Source organism: Pangasianodon hypophthalmus, chromosome 11 (genome assembly GCF_027358585.1).
Source record: "Pangasianodon hypophthalmus isolate fPanHyp1 chromosome 11, fPanHyp1.pri, whole genome shotgun sequence".
Taxonomy (NCBI): domain Eukaryota; kingdom Metazoa; phylum Chordata; class Actinopteri; order Siluriformes; family Pangasiidae; genus Pangasianodon; species Pangasianodon hypophthalmus.
This window is the reverse complement of record NC_069720.1, coordinates 6,578,992-6,592,873: the sequence shown is the minus strand read 5'-3', so window position 1 is coordinate 6,592,873 and position 13,882 is coordinate 6,578,992. Positions and strand designations below refer to the sequence as shown.

General features: G+C 40.5%; 1 protein-coding gene across 1 annotated transcript; it reads left to right on the top strand.

Moving 5' to 3' along the window:
- Positions 1 to 1,218: 1,218 nt before the first annotated feature.
- On the top strand, positions 1,219 to 13,720 carry ctr9 (CTR9 homolog, Paf1/RNA polymerase II complex component). The gene is made up of 23 exons (XM_034308556.2): positions 1,219 to 1,375; positions 2,589 to 2,687; positions 2,798 to 3,037; positions 3,121 to 3,238; positions 4,325 to 4,414; positions 5,351 to 5,607; positions 5,712 to 5,819; positions 5,910 to 6,146; positions 6,238 to 6,327; positions 6,430 to 6,558; positions 7,195 to 7,378; positions 7,486 to 7,574; positions 7,997 to 8,182; positions 8,280 to 8,367; positions 8,747 to 8,895; positions 9,001 to 9,117; positions 9,742 to 9,887; positions 10,421 to 10,492; positions 10,602 to 10,887; positions 11,514 to 11,671; positions 12,148 to 12,244; positions 12,343 to 12,455; positions 12,536 to 13,720. Exons 1-23 carry the CDS (start codon positions 1,331 to 1,333, stop codon positions 12,897 to 12,899), a joined length of 3,462 nt encoding a protein of 1,153 aa, XP_034164447.1. The 5' UTR covers positions 1,219 to 1,330; the 3' UTR covers positions 12,900 to 13,720.
- Positions 13,721 to 13,882: the final 162 nt, after the last annotated feature.

Below are 13,882 nucleotides of genomic sequence, written 5' to 3'. Positions count from 1 at the left end.
TAACATTATCATGCAGACTGTAGTTTTTATTTCTTTTTACTCACAAGGGTAATACAGGGTGTTTGAAAAGTTAGGAACCAGTGGGATTTTTTTGGTGAGCAAAATCCATAAAAAAACACGATACAGCGGCTGAGAGAATGCATAAGGGTGAACATGTAGGGCGCAAGTTGTAAATAATACATATAAAATGAAGTATATGTAATATTACTCTCATTGTATATATCTACATCTGTGATTTATTCAATCATCTCTGGTATGCACTTTATCCTGGTCAGGGTGGTGGTGGATGGGTGTTAGATGAACAAATATGCATGTGCAATGACATGAGCAATGATATGAGTTCGGAATTCACACTTGGTTGGGATGCTGGTTCATCACAGAGCACTACACACACACACACACACACACACACACACACTCTTACATAATCATTTACAGCTCCCACTGCAAAGCTCTGACGACACTTGGAAACACTGGAGCAGTGAAGAAGAGGGACATATGATTGGTATCTGAAGATGCAGAGAAAGTCACTAGGTGGCTTTGGATAAAGAGGGTGGATCTGTTGCTAGACGGGACTCAATCAAAAATTTAAATATTTGTGTTAAAACACTGAAATGATTCATATCACTGTTATTTCAGCAGCACCTCCCCCAACCTCACCTCATGCTGTAATGGAATATCGAGGGAAAAGTGTGCAATTGAATAGGGCCCCATTCCTATATTTTAACTACGGCCCCCAAATCACTAAATCCACCCCTGATGAGGGAGACTGATGTCCCCGAAAACCCGCCCGAGTCCCCGAAACCTGCCCAAGGACCCCAGAAACATCAGTGATGATGCGTCCCAGTGCATCAGAAGGATGTATCTTGCACCACCACTCCTAGGGGCAATTTAGAGTGACCAGTCCATCTACGGATATGCTTTTGGGAGGAAACCATAGAAAACCAACATGGATCCCGGGGAAAACATGCACCTGTCATGATATCTTGGGGAAAACAAAACACAAAAACAGTAAACACTAGAATCACACACCTTTACAAAACTATTATTTAAAATGAAAGCAAAACAAGGGCCTAAATTTTCAGAGCACTATATAGGGACTATAAAGGATTATTCTGAGATTTGTGATTCAGTTCTTGTGTGTGTGTGTGTGTGTGTGTGTGTTTTCAGGACCTTTACTTTGCCGCGTTTAGCGCGCGGAAGTCGTGACACCGGAAGTAAAAGACTTTGTTGTTCACATGAACACCATCTTCAATCAGTAGCGACGAGAAAATTATCGAGTTAGCCAAACTGCTAATCTGACGGAAAACCGAGGATTTAAACCGTCGCCATGTCTCGGGGATCCATTGAAATCCCCCTGCGGGACACAGACGAGGTGCGAAGACTTTTATACACATTAAATTGGACATTTTCACAACTTTATTTGCAGCAAAAGGAGCTTTGTTGATTAGCCGACTAGCCATGCTAACTGCTATCATTAGCGCAAAGCAGCATACATTAAACCTGTCCAGTGTCATGTCAGTATATTTATATTTTCATTATAACAAGAATTATTACGGTAGAACTGATTAACCTGACAGGATTTTACACTTTAATAGCAGGTTAAAGTAATATGATTATTTAAAGTTATTCAGTATGTCAAAGTCTGTAAGTTTATCATTTATAGTATTCCAGTCAAATTCACTATATTTATTATTTAAATATTATTTTATGTAATTACTTCCCTTAATTAGTGCTCACTTAAATATAAGGATCTAAAATGATTCCAGTTTCTAATGTGATCATTATTGTTAAATTATTCATTTCTTATATAACTGTAAATAATATAACCATGACTTAATTAGTTCATTTTAATGAAAGTGGGGAAAAAAAAGACAAAAATGTGACTGTAAAATTTAAAATCTCTCTGTTTCATTTTCACATAATTTGTTTTAAGTTCTGCATAATAATAACGATTAAAGTTCAGGAATAATAATTGCTTACCGTAACTGATATTTGAGTAAATTAAGTATTGTTGTCAAAAACAAAAAAACACTGTGCTGCAGTAATAAAGGTGTTTGTTAGGAGGTAATTGATATAATAATATTAATTAAAGCAAAATATTAACATGGTTATACACTTTTATGAATGTTATGGGTATCGTCAGGTCACAGATTAATGTTATATTAAATATTAAGTGACCGTTAACATGCACCAGTTGTTGTGTTGCTTTGCTTTCAGTCAGTTTCCTTGTTTAAATATTTAAATTTGATTAAATTAGATTTATATAAATTGGATATGGATGTGCTTGGGTTTCATAATGAGTCTCTGTTATGTTATTGTTATACTATTTGAATAGTTGAATTACGGTTATAAAATAAATCTCTGCTGACGGGGTTCTTGGAAATTATTTTACAGTTAAACGGCTCCCTTTGTCCAAACTTAGGGAAAGCAAAGATGCTTTTATCCAAAGAGACTTTTTTGTATTATTAATAGAAATAAATCCACTTTAGTATCAGTGCTTTCCTATAAATCATGCTCCTGCTGTCTGCCTGAAATAACAGTGCATGATGGTCGATTCACCTTGCATCAACGGTTTTGTCCTTTAGGTGATTGAGCTGGACTTTGATCAGCTTCCTGAAGGAGATGAAGTGATCAGTATCCTGAAGCAGGAGCACACACAGCTGCACATATGGATCGCACTCGCTGTATGTTTTCCATTTCATTTCTTTTGCGTGTGAGTGAGCTCAGAGAAGAAATGTCGTCTCGTGAAATCATAAAGACGTTTCATTTCTAACTCTTGTAACTCTCTGTGTAGCTGGAGTACTACAAACAGGGGAAGACGGAGGACTTTGTGAAGCTGCTGGAGGCGGCGCGTATCGACGGAAACCTCGACTACAGAGACCACGAGAAGGACCAGATGACATGTCTGGACACTCTCGCTGCTTATTACGTCCAGCAGGCTCGCAAAGAGAAGAACAAGGATGCAAAAAAGGACCTTATCAATCAGTCGACGCTGCTGTACACGATGGCGGATAAGATCATCATGTACGATCAGGTGAGAGTGAATGCAGAGTTAGACGTGGATAGTTGTTTGTCCTGCAGAGGATACAGACAGTTTCGCTTGTTTTTACGTAACAGAACCACTTGTTGGGACGAGCCTGTTTTTGCCTGCTGGAAGGGGACAAGATGGATCAGGCAGACGCCCAGTTTCACTTCGTCCTGAACCAGTCCACTAACAACATCCCTGCGCTGCTGGGTGGGTAACTCCTCTCTGACCTCACTCACATGTTCTAGAGCAGCACTTCTCCATCTTTTTTAACTGGACAACAAATTTCATGCACCACCTCTGAACATAATCCAACCATTCAAATATCAGGCTCATTATTTATTTGTGTATGGTAATATTTTGTATGTTTATTGGAGTTTGTATTCCTGAACGTTCTACAGACAGAACACCTTAAATTCAAGTTGATATTATTTACCAGAAAAGTCTTTGCCCTCTCGTCAGGAGATCACGAGTTCGAATCCTGACGATGCCACAGCCATCCGTCGCCAGAATTATCTGTGCACTGTGGGTGGGAGGGACGGTGTGATCTCTCTCCCCCGTCAATTGTAGTGACGCTAAACAATTGCGGGTGTCTTTGAGCTTGTGTATGTGGAAGAGGGCGGATAGCAGTTTCCTCTGAGTGTGTTATGCCGCTCCCTGACATAGCATGAGCAGCAGTTCAAAAAGATGCATGACGAAAAGATGTTAAGCTCCTACTTCCCACTCAGAAACAGTCTTCTGTCACTGTCTACAAAACCTGGAATTAAATAGTTGTTTGTTTAGTGCTTAATTTATTTTTATAAAGTGGATGTGATCATTATCGAAGTATCACCCAGTAATTAGAGAAACTCAAAAGACTGCTTAAAAACCTTAAATCACGCTGTTATTGCTGTTCTTACGTTTCACTATGAGCAACACCATGGTAAAGTTACGTCACAGAATCCCATCTCGGAGCAGTGGAGGTCTCTTGACTATCCGAGTTGGAATTATGAGTTAGAGACGTTGAGATGGATCTTTCCTACTTGGAAGTCAAAAGTTCCCACTTGGTCATGAATACAGCATTAGCGTTCACCTTCCCTGGTTGGTAGCTGTTGTGTGATGGGGGAGAGCTTGCTGGTGTGTGGGAATCGGCAGGTGACCAAAATTTGGAGGAGGAATTGTGGGGGGAAAAAAAAGAATCACAGGCCCCTGCCTGTGCTTCAGGGACCTCACTTTGAGAACCCACTGATCTATAGTATCTTCAAAAATGCATGTTTTTTTTCCCCATTTGTAACTATTATCTTGTCACCCTCACAGGCAAGGCTTGCATTTCCTTCAACAAAAAGGACTACAGAGGATCTTTGGCTTACTATAAAAAAGCTCTGCGCACAAACCCCGGGTGTCCAGGTGAGAATTTCGTACCTGTGTGTTAGGATTAAATGGATGTGATTATGACGGACAAGAACTTCAACACTTTTCTTTGTACTGAGAAACGAACAGAAAACCTGTTTATTTCACACTCACTTATAACAGAAGTCTAAGGGCAACTGTTAAATTCCTGTCAACAGCTACGTAAAATATATAATGTGAATTTATATCTACAGCCGTTACACTGGAATGATAAATGTGACCCGATAAAACAGGCGTGAGAGAAAATTTTACCAAAGCTGCTCTTATGGAGTGATCAAACTCACAATATTTGGTCAAATTTAAAAAAAAACAAAACTCTCAAATCTAATTAGTCAGTAGGTTTTGATTAATTTTCTATAACCACAGCTTTGACAATAGAGAAGTTGCAAATCACAGGTTTATATTAATGCGCTAATTCTAATACGTTATCGTTTCTATAGTAACAGCTCATTCACATATGACAGATGCTATACATGTAAATTATTATTATCATTTATAATGTATTATTAAATACACCTAATAATGAACGGATTAAAATGGTCTGTTATTTAGCAAAGAAAACTGTGTAGTAGATATAGTGGTGTTTTCTCTGTAAAGAGACATTGATTTATTGATTTATGGAAGGAGTCTCCAGTGTCAGTGCTTTTTCCGTGATGGGAAAATCTTCAGGACAAAGGAGACTCCTTTTTTTATTTTGTAGTTTCTCAGTAACAAGCTGCATTTTTTTGTGCATCATACCACCCTGACACTGATTGTGTTCCTGTAATAGCACACCCTGTGATGTTTTATTCCGTGCTTTGTAGGCCTTGTCTAAAATGAAACGCAGTGGTAGTGACACTATTTGTTGAATATCACCCTCCTGTATCGTAGAATTGATTGTCGATGCTTGCCGCTGATGTCTTAAAGCTTTTTTTTTTTTTTTTTTTTTTGTAGCTGAAGTGAGGCTTGGGATGGGTCACTGCTTTGTGAAGCTGAACAAGCTGGAGAAAGCTCGTCTAGCCTTCAGCCGCGCCCTGGAGCTCAACCCGAAGTGCGTGGGAGCCCTGGTTGGTCTCGCCGTCCTCGAGCTCAACAACAAAGAAGCTGACTCCATCAAGAACGGCGTGCAGCTGCTCTCCAGAGCCTACACCATCGACCCGAGCAACCCCATGGTGCTTAACCACCTGGCCAACCACTTCTTTTTCAAAAAGGTAACAAGATTATTGAGAGAGTAATGCAAGAGTAATGGTTTTGTTTTGTGTAAATGGAGCTTGTGCAATTCAGATGTCTTGCTTTTTTTTTTTCCTTTTATTAGGATTACAGTAAAGTCCAGCATCTGGCCCTTCATGCGTTCCACAACACAGAGGTAGAGGCCATGCAGGCTGAGAGCTGCTATCAGCTGGCTCGCTCCTTCCACGTTCAGGTTAGAACCGGGTTCTTGATCTCTGAAGCCTGTGAGATGTGGGTTAAATGTGTTGAAGTCTTTATTTAAAAGTCTTTATTTTTCGAATAGGAGGACTACGATCAGGCTTTTCAATATTACTACCAAGCTACTCAGTTCGCCTCGTCCACCTTCGTGCTGCCGTTCTTCGGCCTGGGACAGATGTACGTGTATCGGCGAGACAAAGAAAATGCTGCGCAGTGCTTCGAGAAGGTCTTGAAGGCGTACCCGAACAACTACGAAACCATGAAAATTCTCGGTTCACTTTACGCAACATCAGACGACCAGGAGAAACGAGACATCGCTAAAGTAATCCTCGGTTTCTACAAGTGATGTGGATTGTAAGTTAGTTTACAAAAACAAGCAATTAGATGTTGATCTTTTGTGTCTTGTGTTTTAGGGCCATCTAAAGAAGGTCACTGAGCAGTATCCTGATGATGTAGAAGCCTGGATTGAACTTGCTCAGATTCTAGAGCAGACAGACATCCAGGTATGATGGATATGTTCTATAGGACTGTGCAAGGACTGATGCTTTTTTTTTTGTTGTTGTTGTTGTTTTTAACCCAACTCTAATCACTTTCCCCTTCCACAGGGTGCTCTGTCTGCATACGGCACAGCCACACGCATTCTCCAGGAGAAGGTACAAGCTGACGTCCCCCCTGAGATCCTTAACAATCTGGGAGCTCTGCACTTCAGACTGGGGAACCTTGGAGAAGCAAAGGTAGAAATGGGTGATAGTTTGAATGTGGAGTAGCTGCTTTTAAATGCAGCCAAATAATCTGATGATAATCTCAAATTAGAATAGAGTAAACTGAATGGAATTTGTCTGATCAAATTTGTTATATAGAAGAATAATTGCTGTGGGAGTTTCACAGAATATACTTTTGTCTACATTTTGCACTCTCTGTGCAGAGTTTCAGATGCTCTGTGTGTGTGTTATCTCTGGGTTCTCTCGTTTCCTCGCACTGCCTAAAAACATAGTAGTTACGGGATTCGAGGACACAAAATTGGCCCCAGTTGTGAATGTATGTATGGTGCACTGCAAGATTAGATGGGATGGGATTGAATGGAATGAGATTGGGATGGGATTGGATTGGGCAGAATTGGAAAGCATTGGATTCAGCAGGATCGGACAGGATTTGGTTGTTTTGGATTGGATAATGGAATTGGAGAGTTTTGGAGTGGTGTGGACAAAAGGTTGATTTTGTCACGTAAACGCATTAATTTACAGTTTCTAATATGAGTCATGATAAAGGTCTTTGCATAGAAACATATCCAGTGATTGTGTGTTTTTTAATATCAGAGATATATATTTTTTCCCGTAACCCCTGTCTATAATTGTTTTCTGAAATAAAAGAAATACTTTCTGGCCTCTCTGGAGAGAGCCAAAGCGGAAGGCGAGCACGATGAGCATTACTACAACGCCATTTCTGTTACCACCTCCTACAACCTGGCGCGGCTCTACGAGGCCATGTGCGAGTTCCACGAGGCTGAGAAGCTCTACAAGAACATCCTGAGAGAACATCCAAACTACGTCGACTGTAAGAAATCAGATTCCCACTTTTTTCTGTACATAAGACACCTTGCAGTTCTTATAGTAATAAGCTCAACATAATTGTTGTAATTTGTAATTTATGACCTTTAATAGGTTACTTGCGTCTCGGAGCAATGGCCCGTGACAAAGGCAACTTCTACGAAGCCTCAGACTGGTTTAAAGAAGCTCTTCAGATCAACCAGGTAGTCCTGATATTTATTTCAGTAATTTGCTGATGCTATTTTTATATTTATGAGTATATCCTTTATTCAGATACTGAATTTTTATAATAATTAGGTTAATTGGCTTTGTCAAAAAAAAAAAATTCAATTAATAAGAGATTGTCAGCTTGTCTCTGATTGGTTGTTTGACATGTCAGTCAAACGATCTCATCCTGGTCACTTTGATTAGGGAAACATTACAGACTGTCTACCCTTGCTCAAAATATGGCTCGTGAGATTCTGTTCAACTTTTTCACAACGCTCTCACCACCTACGTGGCGTCACAAACAGTAGCTCCGCCTATTATTGGTCTAGATCGCCAGCTCACATTGAGAAGTAATGATGTCTCTACGTCACGACCTGCGTGAGCTCTGGGTTAATAACGTGTCTGTATGTCATTGCAGGATCACCCAGACGCTTGGTCCCTGATCGGAAATCTCCACTTGGCCAAGCAGGAGTGGGGTCCCGGCCAGAAGAAGTTTGAGCGTATCCTGAAGCAGCCGTCTACTCAGAACGACACGTACTCCATGCTGGCGCTGGGTAACGTGTGGCTGCAGACACTACACCAGCCTACGAGGGATCGAGAAAAGGTGTGAGATGTGGTTCAGGGTTTATGACTTAAAGCAATGAGAATGCATAGTGGCCTTTCAGTCTTCTCAGCTCATCTTTCCTCGGTTATTGTTATAGGAAAAGAGGCACCAGGACAGAGCTTTGGCAATTTATAAACAAGTTCTGAGGAATGATGCTAAGAATCTGTATGCTGCCAATGGTATCGGTATGTACTCACCAATTCCTACTGTTCAGGATATTCAGCATATTAACACACACTTATTATTTATTCTGAAGGTCTTCTAAATAAATGTGTATATTGTGTTTTCTCCATTTAAGAGTCCAGTCAATGTTACAGGCTGTTACTGTTACAGTTAACATTTAGCTCAGCATTTGAGCAGAGTGTTATTAGTCTTGTTGATTGTAAATGATAAACTCACAGCAAAATATTCTCCAAAGGTCCTTCATTATTTCTAACTTTTTATAATGAGTGTAATCTTCTCAGTAACCTGAATGCTGAGCAAAACATAATACGCACTCACGCTGCTTTTTTTTAGTTTGTTTGTTTTTTAATTTGATGCACTGTTGTGTGCTGTCTTACCCAGGAGCTGTTTTGGCCCACAAGGGTTACTTCCGTGAAGCACGTGACGTGTTTGCGCAGGTCCGGGAAGCCACAGCGGATATCAGTGACGTCTGGCTGAACCTGGCGCACATTTACGTGGAGCAGAAGCAGTACATCAGCGCTGTGCAGATGGTGAGAGAGAGAGGAACAGTAAACATGACTTTAGGGATAGTGATGAGAATATAAAACTGTAATCTGCTTAGATTTGTCGTTATCACTTGTCCTCCTGTGTCGTAGTACGAGAACTGCCTGAAGAAATTCTACAAGTACCAGAACACTGAGGTGCTGCTGTACCTGGCTCGAGCGCTGTTCAAGTGCGGAAAGCTGCAGGAGTGCAAACAGATGCTGCTGAGGGTCAGTCAGTTAATCATACACTATAATACAGTTAGAACAGCGTTTGTGTATTTAAATGCAGCTCAGACGTGCAAAACAGGAAGAAAAAGTAAAAGTATTGTACTAATAATAATAGCAATTCTTTTTCTTGTATATATTTACTTATTACTATTTGCATTTGCATAATGGAAGCTGATTGGCTCTTACATTGAATGACACAGTAACATGTCCACACTAACTGTTTTGTTCTGTGCGATCATCAGCTTCTTCCTGAAAGCTGAATTTAGCAAAATTGCAAAAAGAAATTTTGCACCAGTTGCTCAGATTAATTAAATGTTTTACAAAGTTTAGAGTGATTTAAATACAGTTTACAATAGTAATTAATATCACAACATAAATATCATTGATAATAATTATTAGTAAAAATGTTTAGTACTGTTATGCTATTATCATTATTATCAAATTAAATGCATATGAAAAAGGAAAGATTTATAATTATGTTTTATAATGAGGAGCCCTGATGGTTCTAGATTGTTGGAGCATAAAAACAAATGTTCAGTAAAGAAGCATTCAGTGTTCTGCAAATGGCGGGGTAAATATTCATCCGTACCTATTGTCTATAAACACATTTATAATTTTCTTCAGGCCCGTCATGTGGCTCCCAGCGACACGGTGTTGATGTTCAACGTAGCCTTGGTGCTGCAGCGGCTTGCCACTCTGGTGTTGAAGGATGAGAAGAGCAACCTGAAGGCCGTGTTGAGCGCAGTGAAGGAGCTGGAGCTCGCTCACAGGTACACTCACTCCGCCCAAATGTGTAGCGTACCAATCCTGAGCCATTACCAATCCTGAGCCTGACACTAGCTAGAACTAGTAAAAGAAGTATGTTAGTATGTTACAGTGTGCATGGCGCAAGACATGTGAGGTGACCTATCCACTATTTTAGGGATTAAAAGTGCAGTTAGTAATATTTATCTCAAGATTAGAAACAAATTTTAATCACAAAATTTCTCCTAAGTGCAAAAAAACTTGGATAGATTTGTGTTTTCAGGCTTCTCTTTATATCTTTCTGGCCTGAAAATTAGCTCCACTTCCACCAACCAGAACAGAGCTGCTCTTCCCTGACCTGCCCCTTTTCCTTATAAGGCAAGGGGGTGGGGTCAGTTGCAATGAAGGCTAGGGTGTGTTCATCGTAATTGCACTTCACCTCTCAGAAGAGAAGAGGGCACTAAAGATGACACACTGCTCCTTTAATTCTTAATAAATATCCAAATTAAAATAAAATTTGATGTCTCCATGATTCTAAGCCCACTCTGTCCTCCTGCAGGTACTTCAGCTACCTGAGTAAAGCCGGAGACAAGATGAGGTTCGACTTGGCACTGGCTGCAAGTGAAGCAAGGTGGGTTCACACGGTTAATCATGGGTGCATGATGATTCACCACCGTTTGATCAGAGCTCTGTGATCCGGACCGGGCTAAGCTGACATAGAACATGTGTTGTCGTTGTAGGCAGTGCTCTGATCTGCTGAGTCAGGCGCAGTACCATGTGGCCCGTGCCCGTAAACAGGACGAGGAGGAGAAGGAGCTGCGAGCCAAGCAGGACCAGGAGCGAGAGTTGCTGAGGCAGCAGCTGCTCCGTGAACAGGAGGAGAAGAGGATCAAGGAGGCTGAAGAACAGAAGAAGCTCCTGGAGCAGCGAGCGCAGTATGTGGAGAAGACCAAGAACCTCCTCAACTTCACTGATGAGATGAAGGAGTCTGCGAAAGAGAAGAAGAAAGCAGGAGGCGGCGGACGGGTCAGTCTCAGTCCTTTAACATTTTTATGTTGTCTTGTGGAGTCTGTGCTTAGAAATCTCCGCTGCCTCATGTGATATTATGTAAGGAATAAAACACTCCGTGCCATGCTGATGTAGGAAAATAATCAGTGACCCAAAGTGAATTATTTTCTTAAACCAGCATGTCTCGAAGTGTTTTATTCCTCTGAAACAGCAGCAATTTGCCACTCCTAACAATTTTTCATTTATTAATTAATGACATATAGTTTTTATCCATTTATAATTATATTTAATGTTGCTGACTGTCTGTAAAACTTGTCTTGTATTGTTAAACTACATATGGCATGTGAGCTCCTGTTTAAGGAAAAGAGGCGGAGCTGTGCTCTGGAGCTGTGCTCTGGCTGAGGGTGGAGCTGTGCTCTGGAGCTGTGCTCTGGAGCTGTGCTCTGGAGCTGTGCTCTGGAGCTGTGCTCTGGAGCTGTGCTCTGGAGCTGTGCTCTGGAGCTGTGCTCTGGCTGAGGGTGGAGCTGTGCTCTGGAGCTGTGCTCTGGCTGAGGGTGGAGCTGTGCTCTGGAGCTGTGCTCTGGCTGAGGGTGGAGCTAAAAAATTCTGTATCCAAGTCATTAATCCCTCTTCATACTTCTCAGCGTAAGAAAGGAGCCGAATACGACGACTTTGTCAACGATGACTCCGATGAAGAGCTGCCCCTCAAGAAGAAGAAGAAGAAGAAGGTACCTCGCAGTGGGAGCGAACAAGAGGAAGAAGATGAAGAGGGAGAGAAGAAGCCACGCAAGAAAAGGAAGAGGTGAGGAGAACATGATTCTGAGGTGGTTTTTTTAATGAATAATTATAATGAAATTTATTTATAGAACACTTTTCTATAATTAGGTATATATAGATGAATTGAAACAAGTACAAAAATAAGCATAAGGTGATGAAAAGGTTCAGATGTTAATTTTCATTATACAAAAAGCATTATAAATATATTTCATTATATACACATTATACATACATTATAAACACATTTTATTATACAAAAAGCATTATAAATACATTTCATTATATACACATTATACATACATTATAAATACATTTTATTATACAAAAAGCATTATAAATACATTTCATTATATACACATTATACATACATTATAAATATATTTCATTATACAAAAAGCATTATAAATACATTTTTAAATGCTTTTTAAGAGTGCAGCGCTCGATTGCTTAATGCAAAGAGTTCCACAGTTCTGAGCCGAGCTTCTGTTTCTGTTTCTTCAGACCAGCTAAAGGTGGAGATGACAGAAGTGACGAGGATGAGGGCAGCTCAAGACCCAAAAAACAGCGCAAACCTCGAGAGCGCAAGAAGATTGAGAAGGTACAGAACTTTTTTATTTATATATTTTTTAAACACGACTGTGGTTACTGAACATTCTACTTGATATATCTATACTTACCGTGTTTTTGTCACACTAGGCGAAACCTGAGCGTCTGCCGCAGTCTCTTAAAGGGAAGATCAAATCCAAGGCCATCATTTCCTCCTCGGATTCCTCTTCAGATGAGGATGGTCTGAAAATAGCTGAGGACCGGTGAGAGTCTTTGTGTATTTGTGATCAGGTGATTATTCAGTGACTTGGTTTGCTAACATCCCGGTTATTTTCTGCGACAGTGGGAATCGGGACAGCGGCTCGGGATCTGAGGACGGAGGCCACCGTAAACGCATCGCCTCCGACAGCGAATCAGACGAAGAGCGACGTCGTTCAGCCAACTCGGAAGAGGACGAATCCGGCAGCGAGCGGCCAGTGAAGAAGAGGAGGCCGCAGCCTCAGTCTGATTCCGAGCAATCGGACAATGAGAGCAAGAGGAGCCGCTCGGACGGTTCTGAGGACGAATCCCGGGCCGGTTCTCCAGCGCCAGCCTCAGATCAGGGCTCTGAAAACGAGGGATCACCTCAGCGCTCAGATAATGAATCCGAGCCTGAGGGATCCAACAATGAGGCCTCAAATCGAGGCTCTGACGATGACAGTGACTGAGTTTAACACACTATAAACGTGTCATGAATTCTTTTTTCCCCCCTCCTGATGTTCTCTGTCCTAGATTAGATCACTGTCATGTCTCTTCTTTGGACACCTTTTATCTGCTGGTTGAGTAAATGAGGCTTTGCTGACTTTTTTTTTCCCAAAATGGCTGAACAGTTTTTTTTTCCTGGGGGAAAAAGCATCACAAAATGTTTTGAGTAAAATTGTTGAACTACTTTTGCGTTTTTCATGCAGTGGATCTTTCAAAATAAACCAAGATGGAGCCTAAATACCCGACAGAAACGAATTCCTTATTACAAGATGTGTACATTTGTACTGAATTGAAATAAATCCTTTTGAATCAGGAATCCATGTTTTCTCAGTTACTAAGAATTAAATGTTTCAATAAATTGAAATTAAAATGAAACTTTCAGGTAAGGTGATATTTTCCAGGAACAGCATATCCTGAAGTGCTTTATTCCACTTATACTGCAGCAATGAGCCAATGATGCTGGTTTCAGTTTAATTATTGTACAACTTAGTTACATCTCATGTTGTGGAATGTCCATGAAACAAGTCAATTCCTGTTTTCACTTGCGTTATAGCAGCTATAAACAGTTGTTCCCTCACCTGCCTCTCTTTTTTTCCTCTCTTGCCATTCATAAAGAGAAAAAACAGCTGTTTCATGTTTCTCTGTAACAGGACAAAGTGTAAACTCCATTCTTAAGACTTTCCTGTGTCTGAAGATTTTGTCACAGCTTTACCTCTGTTACCCAAGTGCTAACACTGGAGACTCCTTCCAAAAATGGTAAATAAACATCTTACTATCAATGATAGCATGGTTTTAATCTGTTTATGTTGAGCATCCATCATGGAAATTCCTGTGTAGGCCATTACTATGGAAACAATAACATTTTAGAATGAGCACATTAAAATAAATCTGATTTGCAGCTACACTGTCAGAGCTGCTGTTAGAGGAAAATTAATCAACACCTTCT